Below are 17,454 nucleotides of genomic sequence, written 5' to 3'. Positions count from 1 at the left end.
CTTAGTTGTTGGCCTCTTCAGTCCAAAGCTAACCACTATGGACACGTTTGTTGTGAGTAACTGTGAGAAAGCTAACTGTGCTTCCTCACTAGTCGCATTACACAGTATACATGTTGATATAATTGCTTGGTCACCTCACCAAACATTCATTTTGGTTGAGTAGGTTATACCTATGTAATCTAAACTAAATCGTTCCTGAACATTGAAGATAAATAACCCTAGGGGAGAGTGGGGTAAGTTGAGCCATTTTTTTGCATTCAGCATTACTCAGTCAAGGGAAATATTATTATTTCTAACGAAGATATCTACATATTTTAGGATGTTTGTATCCCTGGAAATAATCAGAATTTATGTAATCATTAGTGTTGAAAACATAGCTTGTCCAAAAAGTGGTCTATTGGCACAATTTTCCCTGGGTTTGGGGTAAGTTGAGCCGCGGGACAGGGTAAATTAAGCCACCTACAAATGTCTGTACTGAAATAAATACTACCACTACCTTTTTAAAACCATGTCCACTCATAACCGCGTTTGTATTTGAATCACATTTTAAGACGGGCTTAACACTTTGTACTTTTTAAAACACTTTTAACATAGACCAGGCACTGTTACCTCATATCCCAGTAATAATGCCTTGTATTACGCCTAGGAAGAAAACACTTCAATTTGCTTAACTTACCCCATGGCTCAACCCTAGTCAAAAAATCCTATAGAAAATGCTGTCAGATTTATATCGGATTATAATTATTGGAATCCTATAAAATACAATTCTATAGGTTAGAATCCCATAGGAGTCCAATAGGACTGGGTCCAAAATCTGATAGGATTTCTTAGTTGGTCACACTGCAAATGAACTTGCAGCCTTGAATCACTCCAATATTATGATGGTGTGTGAGAACCTCAGGGAACTATCACTGGTGTGAGTAGGCAAATATATGGAGATTGTGCTCAGGAGACACAGGAGAGAGGCTGCTCTTCAGTTTTCTGGTCTTTAATCTTGATTAATATTTAGCTGTGAGATTGTCCAATAAAGCTGTATTTATCCAAATGTGGTCTGAAATAACAATGAATAGAATACTATCAATACTATGGCTTGATGGGTTCTAATAAAGTAGGCAGGGCGAATGAACAGGCTTGCTGCACGTCAATGGGAAGCAGCAACAGCATCATTTTCAACTTACAGTATGTTTTAGGAATAGAACTTTCAACATTCATTTCCAATAGTATTCTACTTAGTTAAAAAAATACTGCTGAAAAAAAACTGCTAAAAACTGCTGATTGAGTCCAAAAACATGTGATTTATTTTGATGAGCTACCAGAAATCATGAAAACGGGGTTGACTTGCCTATTATAAAGGCACAAACAAGAAAACATTTATCCTCTGCGATAACAATCCAATGACTCAAAAACAACATACACATGGCTACAACTTAGCTAGCAAGCTAGTCTGATGACAGGCAAAATGTGGCTAACAGTAGTTTCTTAGTTAGCATAATATTCTGTACAATGATGAAAATATGACTAAAACATTGACAACTTCGTCAAGAAACATAAGGAAACAAATGATGTACTCACAGTTCTTGCATTCACACACAGTAACGGATAAAACAGAGAATAATAATGTTAGCAAACCAGAGATTCTCTGCATAGCCACAGGTGGCAAACTGAATTTGGGAGTAAGGCTAATTAACACTGCTAGCTTGCGCTAGCTGTAACATCAGTCACTCTTAAAAGGACAGGCTTTCTTTCAAGTGAATAAAATAGAAAGGAATATAACTTTTTTTTTAATGTTTTATTATTATTATTAACCCATCCACCACTGGATGGGTTAAACTGTTGTTTCCAGTGGCTGGAGAGTATAAATGCTCAGGTGTAGAGCTTTATGAGAGATTGAATTCAAAATGTCCATCTGTCTCTGCTGTGAGTCCTAGGGCTAGTCACGACTGATCGATTGTCAGTCTTTATCTTCTTTTGACTAGTTTCTATCAGTTGCATTACTTTACTTTGAGCCTGGTCCAGCATCTTGTTGGATGAGTTGTACCTTTTGTAAATACCTGCACTTGCTCCAAGAGCCTTAAAGAGAAAATTACACATTGGCTTCCTTACCCTGTAAGCAGTCTATGGACAAGGTATGACCGAAAACCATGATTTGGTCTAGTTTCCCTGGCATTGTTTCCAAATGCTAACGTTTTAGCATTTGTGGCACAAATCCCATTCAAGTAATCAGACTGATATTTACATTTTTCGTGCATCACGTTCAAATCATCCGAAATGATCTCCAATGTATTGTGAAGCTTACCAATGTCACTTATAGATGATTTGAACATTATGCGCGAAAAATCCTAATATCAGTCCCATGGCTTGAATGGGATTTGTGCCACAGTTCCAGCCACTGCCAGGGAAACTAAACCAATGGATGGATTGCTGTCATACCTTGTACATAGACTGCTTACAGTGTAAGGAAACCAACGAGCCATTTTGTAATTTGGGTGAATTATCCCCTTAAAATAAAAAACATGCACTGGATATTCTACTTCCTGCCTCTCCTTGCTAACCAACACCAGCCAGACAGCCTGAACCATTCAGGGCAAGTAAGGGGCCTACCATCCACCCTTAAAGTAACACTTTATTGTATCCTCCCTTATGTAGGCATTCATAAAAGGCTTTGTGAATGTTGTATACCTGGTAAAAAAAGGCTTTATCGGGGTACTGTAAAGTGTTACTGAGTTGTGTTTGCCAGGGCCGGACTGGTTCCTTGTATGACAACAGCACCCATAGAGGGATGTTTGTTGGGTTGAGCCCCGCACGGCTTTACAACCAACACTATTCATCCTCATCCAAAATGATATGCTCAGTTCCTCCCATTTCTGCCAACTCGGCTTGTGTGTTTTCTGAAATCATCAAAAGGACCCAAACACATGTGGTTCGAGCGTCTCCGAGTCTTGAATGATGCCCGAGGGGGGTGTGGTGTGTGTGGAGAGGGGAGAATTGGCCAAGTTATTTTTATTAAGTTCAGAAGCCTGCTTATTTTCCAAGCATTGTGCAAAATGCAATTTCACAGGTTGATGCACTTGACATTTTATAACATGGATTTCCTAAGATAAACAATAAAAGACTGTAGCGCGGTTTAAATGGGACTTTTCAGAGTGGAGTAATGAGACATTTGCATGCTACTGCCACCAGCTTATCTTTTACTGCTCCTCCCATCTCACCATATGCTAGCAGGAGAACATTTGCATGATCGTATGGGCTGGTTATGTTTGCTGGAGACTAAAAAATGAGAAAAAGTAGAGCCATCCAGGCATTTGGAGGGATCAATAAAACTGCAGAGGTGTGAGGCAGTATTCTGTAGCTCTGAGAGATAAAAGCACACACAAAACACCAGGCATTGAGCGTCTGTGCCTCAGAGTTATTCTCCCTAGCCAGACGGCTGTCTCAACAGGGTTTTCCTCCACTAGCCAGGCTTAGAATGGAACGATGGCTCCACCACATGTTGGTCACAACAGGTGTAACCTCTCCAGAACCCAGCCGGTGTCACCGGGGTCAACTTACACAATGCCCGCTGCTTTCCTCTATCCAACAGTGAGCCGAGGATGTGAGGTGAAAGAAAAGCAAGCTCTGGCCTGACTGGTAGGTTGCCAGTTATGAGCGCTATTATTCCTTACACATCAAAGATGGGATCAAAGGGAATCAGGGGCTTTGCGTTCTATAAGATCTGGCAGGCAGAGGGGAGCCTGCCAGGTCTCTCTCCGAGTCTCCTCCCCACAGGCCCCGACACTGAATTGGCATGACCGTCACATTGACTGGCGGGGGGATGTACTGAAGAGTTAACCCCAGCATTCCATTCAACTTGGGCTGGGATTACCACGTCACTGAGTTCATCTTTGTCTCAGTCCTTGTCTCAGACATGAGCTTTGTCCTAGTGGATTAAGCTGATGTTCTGAATCTGAGGCGAAATGTACTCTTATACTGTTCCATAGTAAAGCATGGTAGGTAGTTGAATTAGGTTAGATATATCCCCCCGCATCTCTATGTGGACACACGTAGGGACGCACGCATGCACACACACCTATGATAACCTCGCAGTCTCAGAACACGTTATTTCATCTCAGTGCAAATTAGCCCATGCCGAGGAGAGCAAAGGATCAAACAGCAGATATATTAACCCTCCGGACAAATCTCAATTAGGCTCTGAAAATTAAACTCTCAAAGAGCACCGCTGGTTTTGGGCAACCATCAGTTACTTTGAAACGCCGATGGAATATCAACTACCCAAAAATTACATGAAACGTATGCACCCACAGCTGTCAAAGCAGGTACCAAATCCATGGTGTTCTGCTTTCAAAGAGGCTTCTTTACCGTTCATAGAGCACGTTTGAGTGCAGCATTCGTACGGGGTTCTCAGAAAATCTGAAATCATACAAAGTGAGGATGCAGATTTTCTGAGAAAAATGGATACTTAATTTAGCCTAACACTGAGAGTGCCACTTGAAATTGACTGCCGTTCCTAGTTTTTCTGAATCCAAATCTAAAATTGGATGGGAACATTTGACTGACGCGTGAAAGGAAATCTTTCCCTCCCCATTCCCCGCTTTACAAATTAACTTTATATTGACAAGAGGCTTAACAAGAGTGAACCCTTGGGCCCTTTGTGCAATGACACTACCCTGCAAACAATAATGAGTAGTTAGGATGTCCCCGGGACGTCACAAAATGGTTTTGTCTAGTTCCCGGTCTGTTCTGGGGACGTCCCCGAGGATGTTTTAAGGACGATCTTGGGTTGTTGTGTCAAGGTCCCAAACAGTGCTTTTCACAAACAGTTTTTTTTTAACTTACATATTTGACCAAATTGGCATAAATGACAGTTTATTCCTACAGTAGTTATTATTTAACATGTCCTCACAACCTCTTGGCTGCTACGCCACCATGTCTGTATCAATGACTGATGTCACCTATAGGCCAATTCCTACACTTTGCACTTCAAAGTAAATCTCAACTCTGTTAAAAATACACGGAATGCAAACTATTCTATTTACATAGTGATTCAGGAGTAACATTAAAACAGAATAATATGGCCCAACATCATTAGGCAAGTATACTAAAACTCAAATTGTTGAAATAAGTAAATTAAATCAATGAGAGAATAGTCAGATTAACTGATAATTTAAATAGCAGCGCAGGTGGCATTCTTTTGTTAAGTGTAGATATTTATTATAGGTAGGACTTTGTGCGCAGCAGAAAGATCAGCATACCCTAAATCATATTGGGGTACATAGTCAGTACTAATTGATTATTTCAAATGTAATCATATTGTCATTGATTCAATATCTTTACACTATTTTAGCTAAACAGCGTAATACCTTACAACCCTGATACCATTTCATTACTTTACTTATAATGGTTTGGGACACCCGAGACAATCAGGGGAGCTTCATGGGACAATAACACAATGTAACAAGAATGTCCTAAAAACATCCTTGGGGACGTCCAAGGGACCAAAAGGGAACTAGAAAAAGGTCCCCCAGAGAACGTTCCCAACTTCACGCGACGTCCTAAGGACTAGTAAAATGTAAACTTCCTGAGAATGTTCTACAAAAAGGTCCTGACAGTCCTCTATGATGTCCTGGGAACTTACAAGGAACTAGACAAAGATCCCTTTCATAACGTTTCCTTGGAACCATTATGCAATGTTTTTAAAACGTTCTCAGAATGTCAGAGGGATAACGTAGTGCCAAAACCGTTAAGGTACCTGGTGGAAACGTTGCCAAATGGCCTCAGGACATCACCTGTTTGTTGGATACACTATACAGTCGGGGCCTTTGAATTGGAGGAAAACTTTCATAAGAGAGTGAACACATTCAACGGCCTTGAGAGAGAGAGGAGGGCAGTCAACAGCTTTTCACCTTATCTTTATTATCCTATAGAGAAAGATAGAAATATAGTTGGGTGTGGGGCAGCAAAACCGAGGTTAAGAGAGAGAGAAAGAGGGAGGAGAAAGGTCAGAGTTAAGGCCTCAACACTTACCAGTTTTCCGTTCAGCCCATTGTTAATCAGTGGTGTTAGATACACATCAGATAAGCTGGACCTCAATGAAAACATCACAGTAACAGAAGCTACTTTCCTGACAGGATGTCTATGTCCTGGGCTGTGACTGCAGACAGCCCCAGTGTAGTCAGTGTCCTGACAGTGACTCTTTGCTCTGTGGTTAAGATAACACAACTACTGGACTGGAGCTTCTTCAACCCCTAACACAGTGGATGTAGACAGATTCCCTGTAGGAAAACACAAAGTGAGAAAGGCAGCTTGGGCACTAGTAGGTTTTCAATAGGTGATTTATTTTTTAATAGCACAAAAAAAACAAGGGTACTCAAATGGGTTAAATTAACAATGCATTGAGAGCACCCAAAAGTACACAAAGGCCAGTTTACTAAGGCCAGTCTACTCAGTTTAGGAACAAACACTCAGGAGGGAAAGGAGTTGCTTTGTGTTTTCCCCAAATGTGATAATAGAGTATTCAGAAACCACAAACTACTGTAGCTGGTGGCATGTTCACAATAAGGGAAACATTGTAATGCATCCGTGTTAGCATGTGCGACTGTGTGCCATCTTGAGGTTAGCATACACCCTGTGTTGCTGGTGAGAAGTTCACTATACTGTAAAAACACCCTAAACTGATAATAAAAACAACTCTAATATGTTTGTGACAGTCTAGTTTTTGGCAGTATTGGTAAAACATCAGGTGTCAGAAGCAGGAAGCTAAGGTGAACTGAGGCGGCTTAGCTAGAGCTTCTCAACCCTTTGATGCATCTTCAATGTGCTTCGGTCAGTGTCAGAACTGAAAGGATAACATGTTATGTACTGTGTGTGATGTTCTGAGCGGCCTTGCCTTCCAGTGTCACCCATGTATCATCGTTATAATACAGTAGTAAGAGCAAGAGAACAATATCATGTCTGTATGCCATCCTTGAACTGTGAGCGATGGTGCTTTCCCAGTTCAGTAGTCGTCTCCACTTATGTATTAGGCACTGTTTTTTTGATCCAGCGGTCAGGGTTCTCTAGCTTTGTACTCCCACTCAACCCCTGTGCTTTAACTGTTGCCACAAAGAGGGCCTTCTGGCCCCACAGCTAATTGTCATGATCCCCATTAACATTCAATATGCTGTGGGCCTTTGCCTGTGATTGGTGCAATCAGTCTAACAACACTAGACCAGAAGTAGGGAATAAGAAAAATACAGTAGGAAAATGATTGTGTGAGTGGCCATTATATAAAAAGGGCAACTACAGTTAATGGGTTCCTTGTTTCTGGTAAGTAGTTTTGGTAGGGTTATTATTTGTTTCTGAACAAAATATATCAATGTCCCAAGTGATTGGATGCCAATGTGTGTACTATTTTCACCTTGGACTGTGACTACTAGTTACGTGTGCTACTTTGCCTAAAATACGGGATGCTGTGAAGCGAGGGCTGCTGGTTAGCTAGATTATATAACCTGATCACCGGTCTGTGTCTACAGGTGGAATCTGATGGGATGAAGCAGGCCTTCACAGAAGCCTGGGGGAAGAAGGTCAAAGATAATTTCTCTCCTACTGTGTTGGCCACCTTCAACACGACTCTTCAGAGGCTTCTCAAGAAGATCAACATCCTGGGAGCGGCTAACCTACCTGCAGGAGAAAGAAATGAGGTCAGTCTCCTATTGTCTACATCTTATCAGAGGAGCGTTATCACAAGCTTTGAGTCAGACTCAGATGTGGTGTATAATGTGATACTGAAATGTCAGAATATCTGTAGCAGATTTTATAAAACCTAATACGTTTATTTCAGCTGTTGAAGGACGGCATCAGCAAGGTCTGAATGAAGTCAGAGAGTAATTGAGTCTTTTCACAATCTCCTTATTTCCCCAGTACAACGTCATACTAAGCAAGATGTCTGAAATATACTCTACCGCCAAAGTGTGTCCAAAGACTAATGAATGCTGGTCTATTGAGCCAGGTGAGTGGCTGTCTTCATGTATTTACACTTAAAGATATGCTCTGGTACTTTGGCGACTAAGAAAGTATTTTTTAAACCTCCCGCTTTGGGCTGGATGTGTCCATGTGTAGTTCTTACATGCATAATCTATGAGCAGAATTACTGTCTTACCTCAATTAGCAATGACAATTAGCAATGACTTACATGTGTGAGCGACAGAGACAGACTATACTTTTGGCTAGTGAGTGCTGCTTTCAGAACTACAAAAGTACTAGTAAAACATTTTTTTTGTTGTTGTTTAAATTAGAGGAACATCTTAACAAGGAGTAACAAAGAGGGGTATAGTTGTACAAAAAAAGAAAGAAAAGAGAAGCGGTAAATATTAAATCAAGTTAGAAAAAGCAACAGCATGAGGGCAATTACTTTGAAGAGGTCTCTGGGCGAAGTGGTTCAATTTCAGCTCTTTAGGAATGTTGAAACATCCTGCTACTTGTCATCAGACTACAGTGCAGAGCACGTCAACTTCATCAGTCATTCCCAATTATCTAAATGTTGGTTTAAACCCTGGCCTGTGTGCTGTGCCCGCCCAAAAACTAATTGTGAACTATCATGATTGCCAAAAGAAGATTGTGTGAGAGCCATTTCCATGCAAAATTCAGTAATGCACCCAAACAATCCCTTTTGCACTTACTGTAAGTAATTGACCAATGTTATACAGTGTAATGGACGTAAATCAAACATCAACAAAAATGCTCTTACAGGCCTGGTACACTGTGTACCTTTTGACACCCTAATTGTCACTTCCTGACTAGTATAAGGGGTTATTTTGTTATTGTAGTTTGGTCAGGGCGTGGCAGGGGTGTTTGTTTAGTGTGTTTCGGGGTTTTTGGTTTATGTTCTATGCTTTCTATTTCTATGTGGTTTTCTAGTTTTTCTATGTCTGTTAGTTTTGTAAATGACCTCCAATCAGAGGCAGCTGTTTGTTATCGCTGATTGGAGGCCATATTTAAGTGTGTTTGTTTTCACTTGTGTTTGTGGGTGGTTGTTTCAGGTTTAGTCTGTGCACCTTACTGGACTGTTATCATCGTTATTTTGTTTAAGTGTGTTACCTTCGATAAATACGAAGATGAGCAATATACCCGCTGCATATTGGTCCGATGATTTCTCCTCTTCAGACAACGAAGATTATGACACTAATATACATTTCAAACCAGTTCATGGAAATGGTTTCTGCTAATGTGTTTACACTCCAAAATGAGAGTCCACTTCCACCCCAGATGATCCCTCATTTCACAATCTACTAATGTAAACATTATGTGGTCCAGGGTAACTAAAGAATCTGACTGGTGTTGCGCGTCGCAAAACAACACTTTGGGTTGTATTATAATAACAAACAGGGACCCCAGCCATTGCTCTCCCCCCCCCCAAACTCACTTTGTTCAGTGGCCTTCAACTTTCCTTACCTTCACTTCCTATGCTCAGCCTGTAAAATACAGTGCCTTCAGAAAGTATTCACACCCCTTGACTTCTTCCACATTTTGTGCTACAAAGGGGGATTAAAATGGATTTAATTAACTTTTGGCCAAAGTTCTACAGTACACAAAATAATTGAATGTCAAAGTGGAAGAAAACGTCTAACATTTATAAAAAGTAAAACACTAATATATGATTAGATAAGTATTCACCCCCTGAGACAATACATGTTAGAAACACCTTTTGGGTAAGTCACTAAGAGCTTTGCACACCTGGATTGTACAATATTTGCCCATTTATTAATTTTACAATTCTTCAAGCTCTGTCAAGTTTGTTGTTGATCATTGCTAGAAAGCCATTTTCAAGCCTTGCCATAGATTTTCAAGACGATTTCAAGTCAAAACTGTAACTTGGCCACTCTGAAACATTCAATGTCGTCTTGGTAAGCAACTCCAGTGTAGATTTGGCCTTGAGATTTTAGATTATTGTCCTGCTGAAAGGTGAATTTGTTTCCAAGTGTCTGTTGGAAAGCAGACTGAACCAGGTTTTCCTCTAGGATTTAGTCTGTGCTTAGCTGTATTCCGTTTATTTTGATCCCAAAAATCTCCCTTGCCGAAGACAAGCATACCCATAACATGATGCAGCCCCCACCATGCTTGAAAATATGAAAAGTGGTACTCAGTGATTTGCCCCAAACATAACGCTTTGAATTCAGGACAAAAAGTTAATTTCTTTGCCACATTAATTAAGTGCCTTGTTGCAAAACAGATGCATGTTATGGAATATTTTCTATTCTGTACAAGCTTCCTTCTTTCCACTTTGTCATTTAGGTTAGTATTGTGAAGTAATTACAATGTTGTTGATCCATCCTCAGTTCTCATATTAGAATCATTAAACTATTTAACTGTTTTAAAATCACCATTGGCCTCATGGTGAAATCCCTGAGCAGTTTCCTTCCTCTCCGGCAACTGCGTTAGGAAGGATGCCTGTATCTTTGTAGTGACTGGGTGGATTGATACACAATCCAAAACCTACTTAATATCTTCACAATGCTCAAAGGGATATTCAATGTCTACTTTTTAAAATATATATTTTTACACATCTACCAATCGGTGCCCTTCTTTGGAAGGCATTGAAACCTCCCTGGTCGATTGAGAGACCTTACAATTAACTGTATGTGTGGGGTACAGAGATGGGGTAGTCATTCAAAAAGTATGTTAACCACTATTATTGAACACAGAATGAGTCCATGCAACTTATTATGTGAATTGTTAAGCACATTTTTACTCCTGAACAAAGAGGTTGAATACTTAATTTTTGAAATACTTGTGAATACTTCCACATTGACATTATGGGGTTGTGTGTGTAAAATGTAGATCAGTCACACAAAATCTCAATTGAATCCATTTTTAACTTCAGGCTGTAACACCTAATGTGCAAAAAGTGTGTGAATACTTTCTGAAGGCATATGTGTTGTTTTTTGGCCACTCTGCTGCTGTTGCGTCATCATAACTCAAGGCTGATCTCTTAGAAGATGTATCTGTAACGCACCTGTCACACGGAGAGGAGATGAGGAAGTCATCTGAACACTTAAATGCCTCATTGTTTTAGGAGAGTTAAAACTATTCTTCTCTTTTCGTGGGCAACGTTTGGAAAACCAGTAGTCCCCTATGTGCTCTAGCAGTTTCTGTATTCTGTAACTGAGGGCGTCTGACTTTGGCTCCACAGAGCTGACAGAGATCTTGGCCAACTCACGGAGCTATAAGACACTGCTGTATGCTTGGGAGGGTTGGCACAATGCATCGGGTGTGCCACTCAGGGCAGAGTATCCAAAGTTTGTGGAGCTTAGCAACAAGGCCTATAAAACTGATGGTAAGAATGTCACGTTCACCTTACATATGTGTGTCACTATTTCTAACATACAGTATTTCACAGGCATTGTAAGTTATGGCCATAGCTGTAGTGAAAGAGAGGAGATAAACATTATGGTTATGTCCTCTATAGGTTTCGATGACACGGGAGCATACTGGCGTTCGTGGTACGAGTCAAAGACTTTTGAGAATGACCTGGAGGCTATTTACAAACAGGTGCAGCCGCTCTACCGGAATCTTCACGCCTTTGTGCGCCGCAAGCTCTACGACCATTACGGACCGAAATACATCAATCTTAAAGGACCTATCCCTGCTCACCTGCTAGGTGAGTTTACCTTTAAATGTCTGTGTTAACTTATAGCCAATGCACGATGTCCAGTCACTGATTTATCAGCCATTTTTCAAACTTTAACTCAGTCCATCGTAGCTTAGCATTCGCTTTAGCTAGGGCCCTGAGTTTTTCATTATTACTTGACCCTGACCTGGGCCCTATAATAGACGTTACTGTCAGCCACTCAGTAGTTTAGAACGGGCCCCGAGGTTTCCTGATCAAGGGACGGTGTCAGGAAAGCAGGTTGGCATTAAATTGCCATGAATCTTGCCCTGGAGGCAGCTCTGCAGAGTGGTCACTAGCTGGCACAGCCACAAAGTCATAAAATCTGATTTTAAACCTAACCCTAACATTAACCACACTGCTAACCCTAATGCCTAACCTTAACCACACTGCTAGTGCTAACCCTAACCTAAAGTGAAGACCAAAAAGCAATTTTTTACAGACAATTTTACTTTGCAGCTGGCCCATCTAGCGGAAATCTCTCAGTTCTGCCTCCAGGGCAAAATTCATGACAAACATAAACATGCACCAGGAAACCCCGCTGCTAGCTATAATGCATTAGCGGTATTTGCTCAGTGTCTGTGAATAGGAAGGCTCAACCAGTAGATTTATCAAGCCTCTGGCTAATGCTAAGTGCCTGGGCTTCATTTCCTCAGGAAACATGTGGTCGCAAACCTGGAATAACATCTATGGCATGATGATCCCCTTCCCCGGGAAACCCAATGTGGACGTGACCGATGAAATGGTGGCCAAAGTAAGCTGGTGAAATTTGAGATTTTGTTATTACTGTAGATCAGTTTACATGTAGAACAGTGAGAAATTGTGAGTTGAAAGTTAAGGAATTACATTACTGTATAGGAAAAAACTACATCCAAAAACTCAGTGTTTGTTAAAAATAAAAGCCAAAACTTATCTAGCCTAGTTGAAATCACTTTTACCAAATTATTTCTAATCACTTTAACTCAGGTAAAAGTCAAAGTTCGTCCATTGGAAGTCTGTTAACATTAGCTTGGCCCTATATACCTGAAATACAACGATTTCCCTCATAGAACTGGAATGCTACTCACATGTTCCGGGTGGCTGAGGAGTTTTTCACCTCCCTCGGCCTCATCAAAATGCCCCAAGATTTCTGGGACAAGTCTATGTTGGAGAAGCCAGAAGGTCGGGAGGTGGTGTGTCATGCATCTGCCTGGGACTTCTACAATAGAAAGGACTTCAGGTGAGCAAGTGGAAATGTAGTTATGGAAATGAACTCAAGGAGTGGAGAAAAGAGAGGGAGGGGATGCGAAAGAAGGTTCCAGTGTCTTCATATGTGATGTTTCCTTACATTCAGGATCAAACAGTGCACCACAGTCAACATGCAGCAGCTTTTCACAGTGCACCACGAGATGGGCCATGTTGAATATTACCTGCAGTACAAGGAACAACCTATAAGCTTCCGCCGCGGTGCTAACCCAGGCTTCCACGAGGCCATTGGTGATGTCATGTCCCTCTCTGTGTCCACACCTAAGCATCTGTCCAGCATTGGCCTATTGTCTAACGCGACCAATGACAACGGTATGCTCCAATTTATTCGCTGCTTTGTTTTGAAGTATATACACAATCCATAAAACAATTTCCTTTTGTGGTTTGTAAGTACAGTGTTTCCAAGTAAGTAAGTAAATTTGACACAGAAATTCTTATTAATAACGAGGAGAGACAAGGGCAATCCCCTATCAGGATATGACTTTATTCAAAACGTATTAAAAAGAAGCAGGTCACACCACACACAAGTGAATGGAATGAGTGCTCTGCAATAATGAGGCTGGTCGACCCAACACTCCCGAGCCTGACCTTACAGAGGAATCCTGGTTCTTATACGCCCAGATTAGCTGCAGGGAGCTAGAGTGGAGACCATCAAAACACAGCATTAGTAGCACAGAAATGTCTTACTATCTGTTAACTATTAATATCAAACATCAGGTAAGTGCATCATTTCTCTCTCACATTAGGAAAGTAAGAAAATTCATGAGTAAGTAGTAAGAAAGTAAGTAGCCTAAGTAAGTTATTACGTAACTGAGTTAGTTACTTACATGCTGACCACACCGCTCGTGTTGCAAAATAAATGTAGACATACATGTTATTCAATCATTGCACCCACACTGCTCGCGAGCGTCGGCATGGTCAGGCGGTAAAATAAAAATTGGTTCTATTTGTGACGCTCAACGCGCTGCAAGTCCGACCTCTCTCATCTCCTCATTGGTGTTTAGGAACATATACCCACGTGGGTGATTGAAAGAGGAATTCCGTTCGGTTGTAGTAATGCTGTAAAGTTGGTTGCCAACCGCCGTATGAAGTCCAAAGAAGAAGAAAAAGCCTGAAGGAAGGAGAGATGATGAGAAACTAATTCGGTTTACTGTTTTATCTGTGGCTTAATTGTCGGAGTAAAAACACTGTAAACCTTGTGCATTTCAGGTAAAATAACAACCCAATGTTTATATACCGGGACAAATTAGCTAGCAACAGCAAGCTAGCTTAATGACATAAATGTTTAATGCTTTTTGACCTGTCCCCAAATTAATATAATTGGTTCAGAACTTGTTTTGATATTTCAACCTGAGTGTCCTGAACGCTTCTGGTGTGGGTGAACAAAATCGTGCACGCACGCGCGGGTCCGGTTTGGTCAGCATGTTAGTGACTAAGGTACTTAGTTACTTATTGTTGTGGTTATTCTTTTGTGTGTGATTTAATTGGCTTGTTTATTGTAGAGAGTGACATCAACTACCTGCTGAAGATGGCTTTGGAGAAGATGGCCTTCCTTCCCTTTGGCTATCTCATTGACCAGTGGAGATGGAGTGTGTTTAGTGGGCGCACCCCCCCAGAGCGATACAACGCAGACTGGTGGCACCTCAGGTGAGTGGCACGAAAATATTTAACATGAGGAAAGTTTGTGGAGGGAAATTGTTTATATCCAAAATAATAGTTTCATTATATAAAATGCACTGTTTCAGAAAACACTGTCAATTTGCCTTCCCTTGTTCACTTTTCAAGGACAAAATACCAGGGTATATGTCCTCCCACCAAACGCACAGAGGAGCACATGGACGCTGGAGCGAAATATCACATTCCAGGAAACACCCCATACATCAGGTAGAATTCTCTTTCAAACCATCTCACTTTTTCCCTCAGATCCATATACAGCAGTATTATTTTGGACGATGGATAGTCATTTCTCAACATACACTTTAAGAATAAAAACCACTGAGGGACTATTAATATTACAAATACACATTAATACAAAAATCGATCCTCAAACGCCATCAAATTGACAACATGTTTGATTAACTGTGTCGTTTTCTCTCCTGCAGGTACTTTGTGAGCTTCATTCTGCAGTTCCAGTTCCACAAGAAGCTGTGTCAGGCAGCCAATCAGACAGGACCCCTGCACACATGTGACATCTACCAGTCCAAGGAGGCGGGAAAAATGTTAGAGTATGTATACTGTTACACTATGGTGTTACCTGATCAAGTGAGGAGATGAGACACAAAAGATGGCCATTGAATCTCTTAATGACCCTAAGAAATACGTTTATCGTTTTTCACATTTTCGACCGTAATTTGAACTGTGTGATATTTTCCCCCTACATGAATCAATCATAAAGCATTGTCCCTAGACTTGCTAAAGCTAAACCATACAAAGTTAGGGAAATGTGTCATGCCCAATTTACTATAGCTGCGTCTGTTGACTTACAGGACAGTCCTTAAATCCGGAGAATCCAAGCCCTGGGAACAGGTGCTCCAGGAAGCCGTCGGGACAAACAAGATTGACGCCAGCTCCCTGATGGAATACTTTGGTCCCATCATCACATATTTGGAGGAACAGAATGCAGCAATGAATGAGACCTTGGGCTGGCCTGACTTTAACTGGGTTCCACCTGTACCAGAGGGCTACCCCGAGGATATTGGTGAGCCAGTAAATAGGATATTTCAATCATTTTCAACATGGTTCTTTTGCATTGAAAGTCTGTCCCCCTACTTGGCAAATGGATAAAAAAAATGTATCCACTTTAAACAAGAAAATATCAAATTCCGCTTAGAAGATTGCAGGACAAATTTAGGAAAACCCGTCTTAAATCTCTAAATTTTTGTTCTGTTTGTACGTTAATCTTTCGCTTATTTATACTTATGAATTCATTTTATTTATAATTTTTCATTATGTTCCTTTTCTGACTAATTATGGTCTTACAAAAATCTACATAATTATATGAACACTTAATTGTTGGTCATGAATGTCTTTGTTGATTGATTCCACTTACATTTGATGAAATTGTAGACTGCAATTATTGTGATCGTTATTATTAATGATTGTATTTTTTAAAACATTTTACCTTTATTTAACTAGGCAAGTCAGTTAAGAACAAATTCTTATTTTCAATGACGGCCTAGGAACAGTGGGTTACGCCTTGTTTAGGGGCAGAACGACAGATTTTTACCTTGTCAGCTCAGGGATTAGATCTTGCAACCTTTCGGTTACTAGTCTAACGCTCTAACCACTAGGCTACCCTGCCACCCCGAACATGATGATTATTGTAGTTATTAGTGATGGGTATTTTTTCCCTTGTTTGGACATTGCATTTAGAACTCTCATTGTTACAATGTGCATTGAATCATGGGAAAATCAATACAAATATATTTACGTCTCTCTTAAATTGTGTATGGTGACATTGAAAGATGAATTTGCATACAAATTCAAGCTATACTCGCTTAAGTTAGAATCGGGCCACGGTCACATAGCCATGTAGCTTGAGCTACGAAAGCTATTCTACTTTACTTGTACCTTTCTCTCTATACCCAGACATGATTGCAGATGAGGTGCAGGCGAAGAATTTCCTGGAGGAGTACAACAGCACTGCGGAAGTGGTCTGGAATGCCTACATTGAGGCATCGTGGGCCTACAACACTGATATCAATGAGAAGAACAGGCAGAACATGGTAACAGTTGTCTGGTGTCTGAATGGAGCAGCTCTCATTTATACTGTACACATAGGCAACTAACCCACAAATTGCTCTCAGTATTTCTGAAACATGGTTCGGAGGAGCTACAGGATGAGCAGGCTTTTGTTCTAGCCCACCACTAACACACTTGATTCCACGGCTCAACCGGCATCTTTTCTGGCACATTTCTTGCACTTGGACAAACCAATTTTGACGAGTGTGTTGTTTACTCTGTCTCCAGCTGCAGAAGAATTTGGACATGTCTAACCACACACTGACCTATGGAAAGGAGGCCCGCAAGTATGACACCACAGACTTCCAGGATGAGGCCGTGAAGCGTATCTTGAATAAACTCGGTGAAATTGAAAGGGCCGGACTTCCCGACGAGGAACTGAAAGAGGTAAGAATTAGCTGAATGCTTTTATTGACCCAAGACCTTCAAATGATCCCCTATTCACACACTAAATCAAGAGCAAAAAAAAAACACATTATATTGACCTCAATGTTTAATGAAATTATTCTAAAGCAATTTAATAAGTAGGCCTATTAACAAAACTTGAATCCGCATTGGGCAGTTGCAAGTTCTTATGCCGTTGGTCATTGTTTTTCGCTTAGTACAACAATTTGCTGGCCAACATGGAGACCAAGTACAGTGTGGCTGAGGTGTGCAGAGCCAATGGGACCTGCCATCCACTGGACCCAGGTAAGATCACACAATATATTTGCCCAATCCCATGCCTGGTTCAGTGTTTTTTTTTTTTTATTTTTTTACATCCAATATAAAAAAAACCCAAATACTATCATCTGGAGAAAAAGTTGACAAAAGAGGTGACATGACTA

General features: G+C 40.7%; 1 protein-coding gene across 1 annotated transcript in view; it reads left to right on the top strand.

Moving 5' to 3' along the window:
• The window catches only part of LOC115159185 (angiotensin-converting enzyme), a 44,894-nt gene that overhangs the window by 8,226 nt on the left and 19,214 nt on the right, over positions 1–17,454 (top strand). The window contains exons 3-16 of the mRNA XM_029708660.1: positions 7,509–7,676; positions 7,897–7,984; positions 11,165–11,308; positions 11,441–11,632; positions 12,298–12,395; positions 12,691–12,860; positions 12,975–13,198; positions 14,389–14,533; positions 14,672–14,770; positions 14,989–15,111; positions 15,373–15,584; positions 16,475–16,611; positions 16,856–17,014; positions 17,230–17,317. Of these exons, the coding sequence (XP_029564520.1) occupies positions 7,509–7,676; positions 7,897–7,984; positions 11,165–11,308; positions 11,441–11,632; positions 12,298–12,395; positions 12,691–12,860; positions 12,975–13,198; positions 14,389–14,533; positions 14,672–14,770; positions 14,989–15,111; positions 15,373–15,584; positions 16,475–16,611; positions 16,856–17,014; positions 17,230–17,317 (2,047 nt within the window). The remainder of the gene's footprint in view (positions 1–7,508; positions 7,677–7,896; positions 7,985–11,164; positions 11,309–11,440; positions 11,633–12,297; positions 12,396–12,690; positions 12,861–12,974; positions 13,199–14,388; positions 14,534–14,671; positions 14,771–14,988; positions 15,112–15,372; positions 15,585–16,474; positions 16,612–16,855; positions 17,015–17,229; positions 17,318–17,454) is intronic.

Source organism: Salmo trutta, chromosome 2 (genome assembly GCF_901001165.1).
Source record: "Salmo trutta chromosome 2, fSalTru1.1, whole genome shotgun sequence".
Taxonomy (NCBI): Eukaryota; Metazoa; Chordata; class Actinopteri; order Salmoniformes; family Salmonidae; genus Salmo; species Salmo trutta.
Note: the sequence above shows the minus strand (reverse complement) of the source record. Positions and strands in the feature narration are given on the sequence as shown.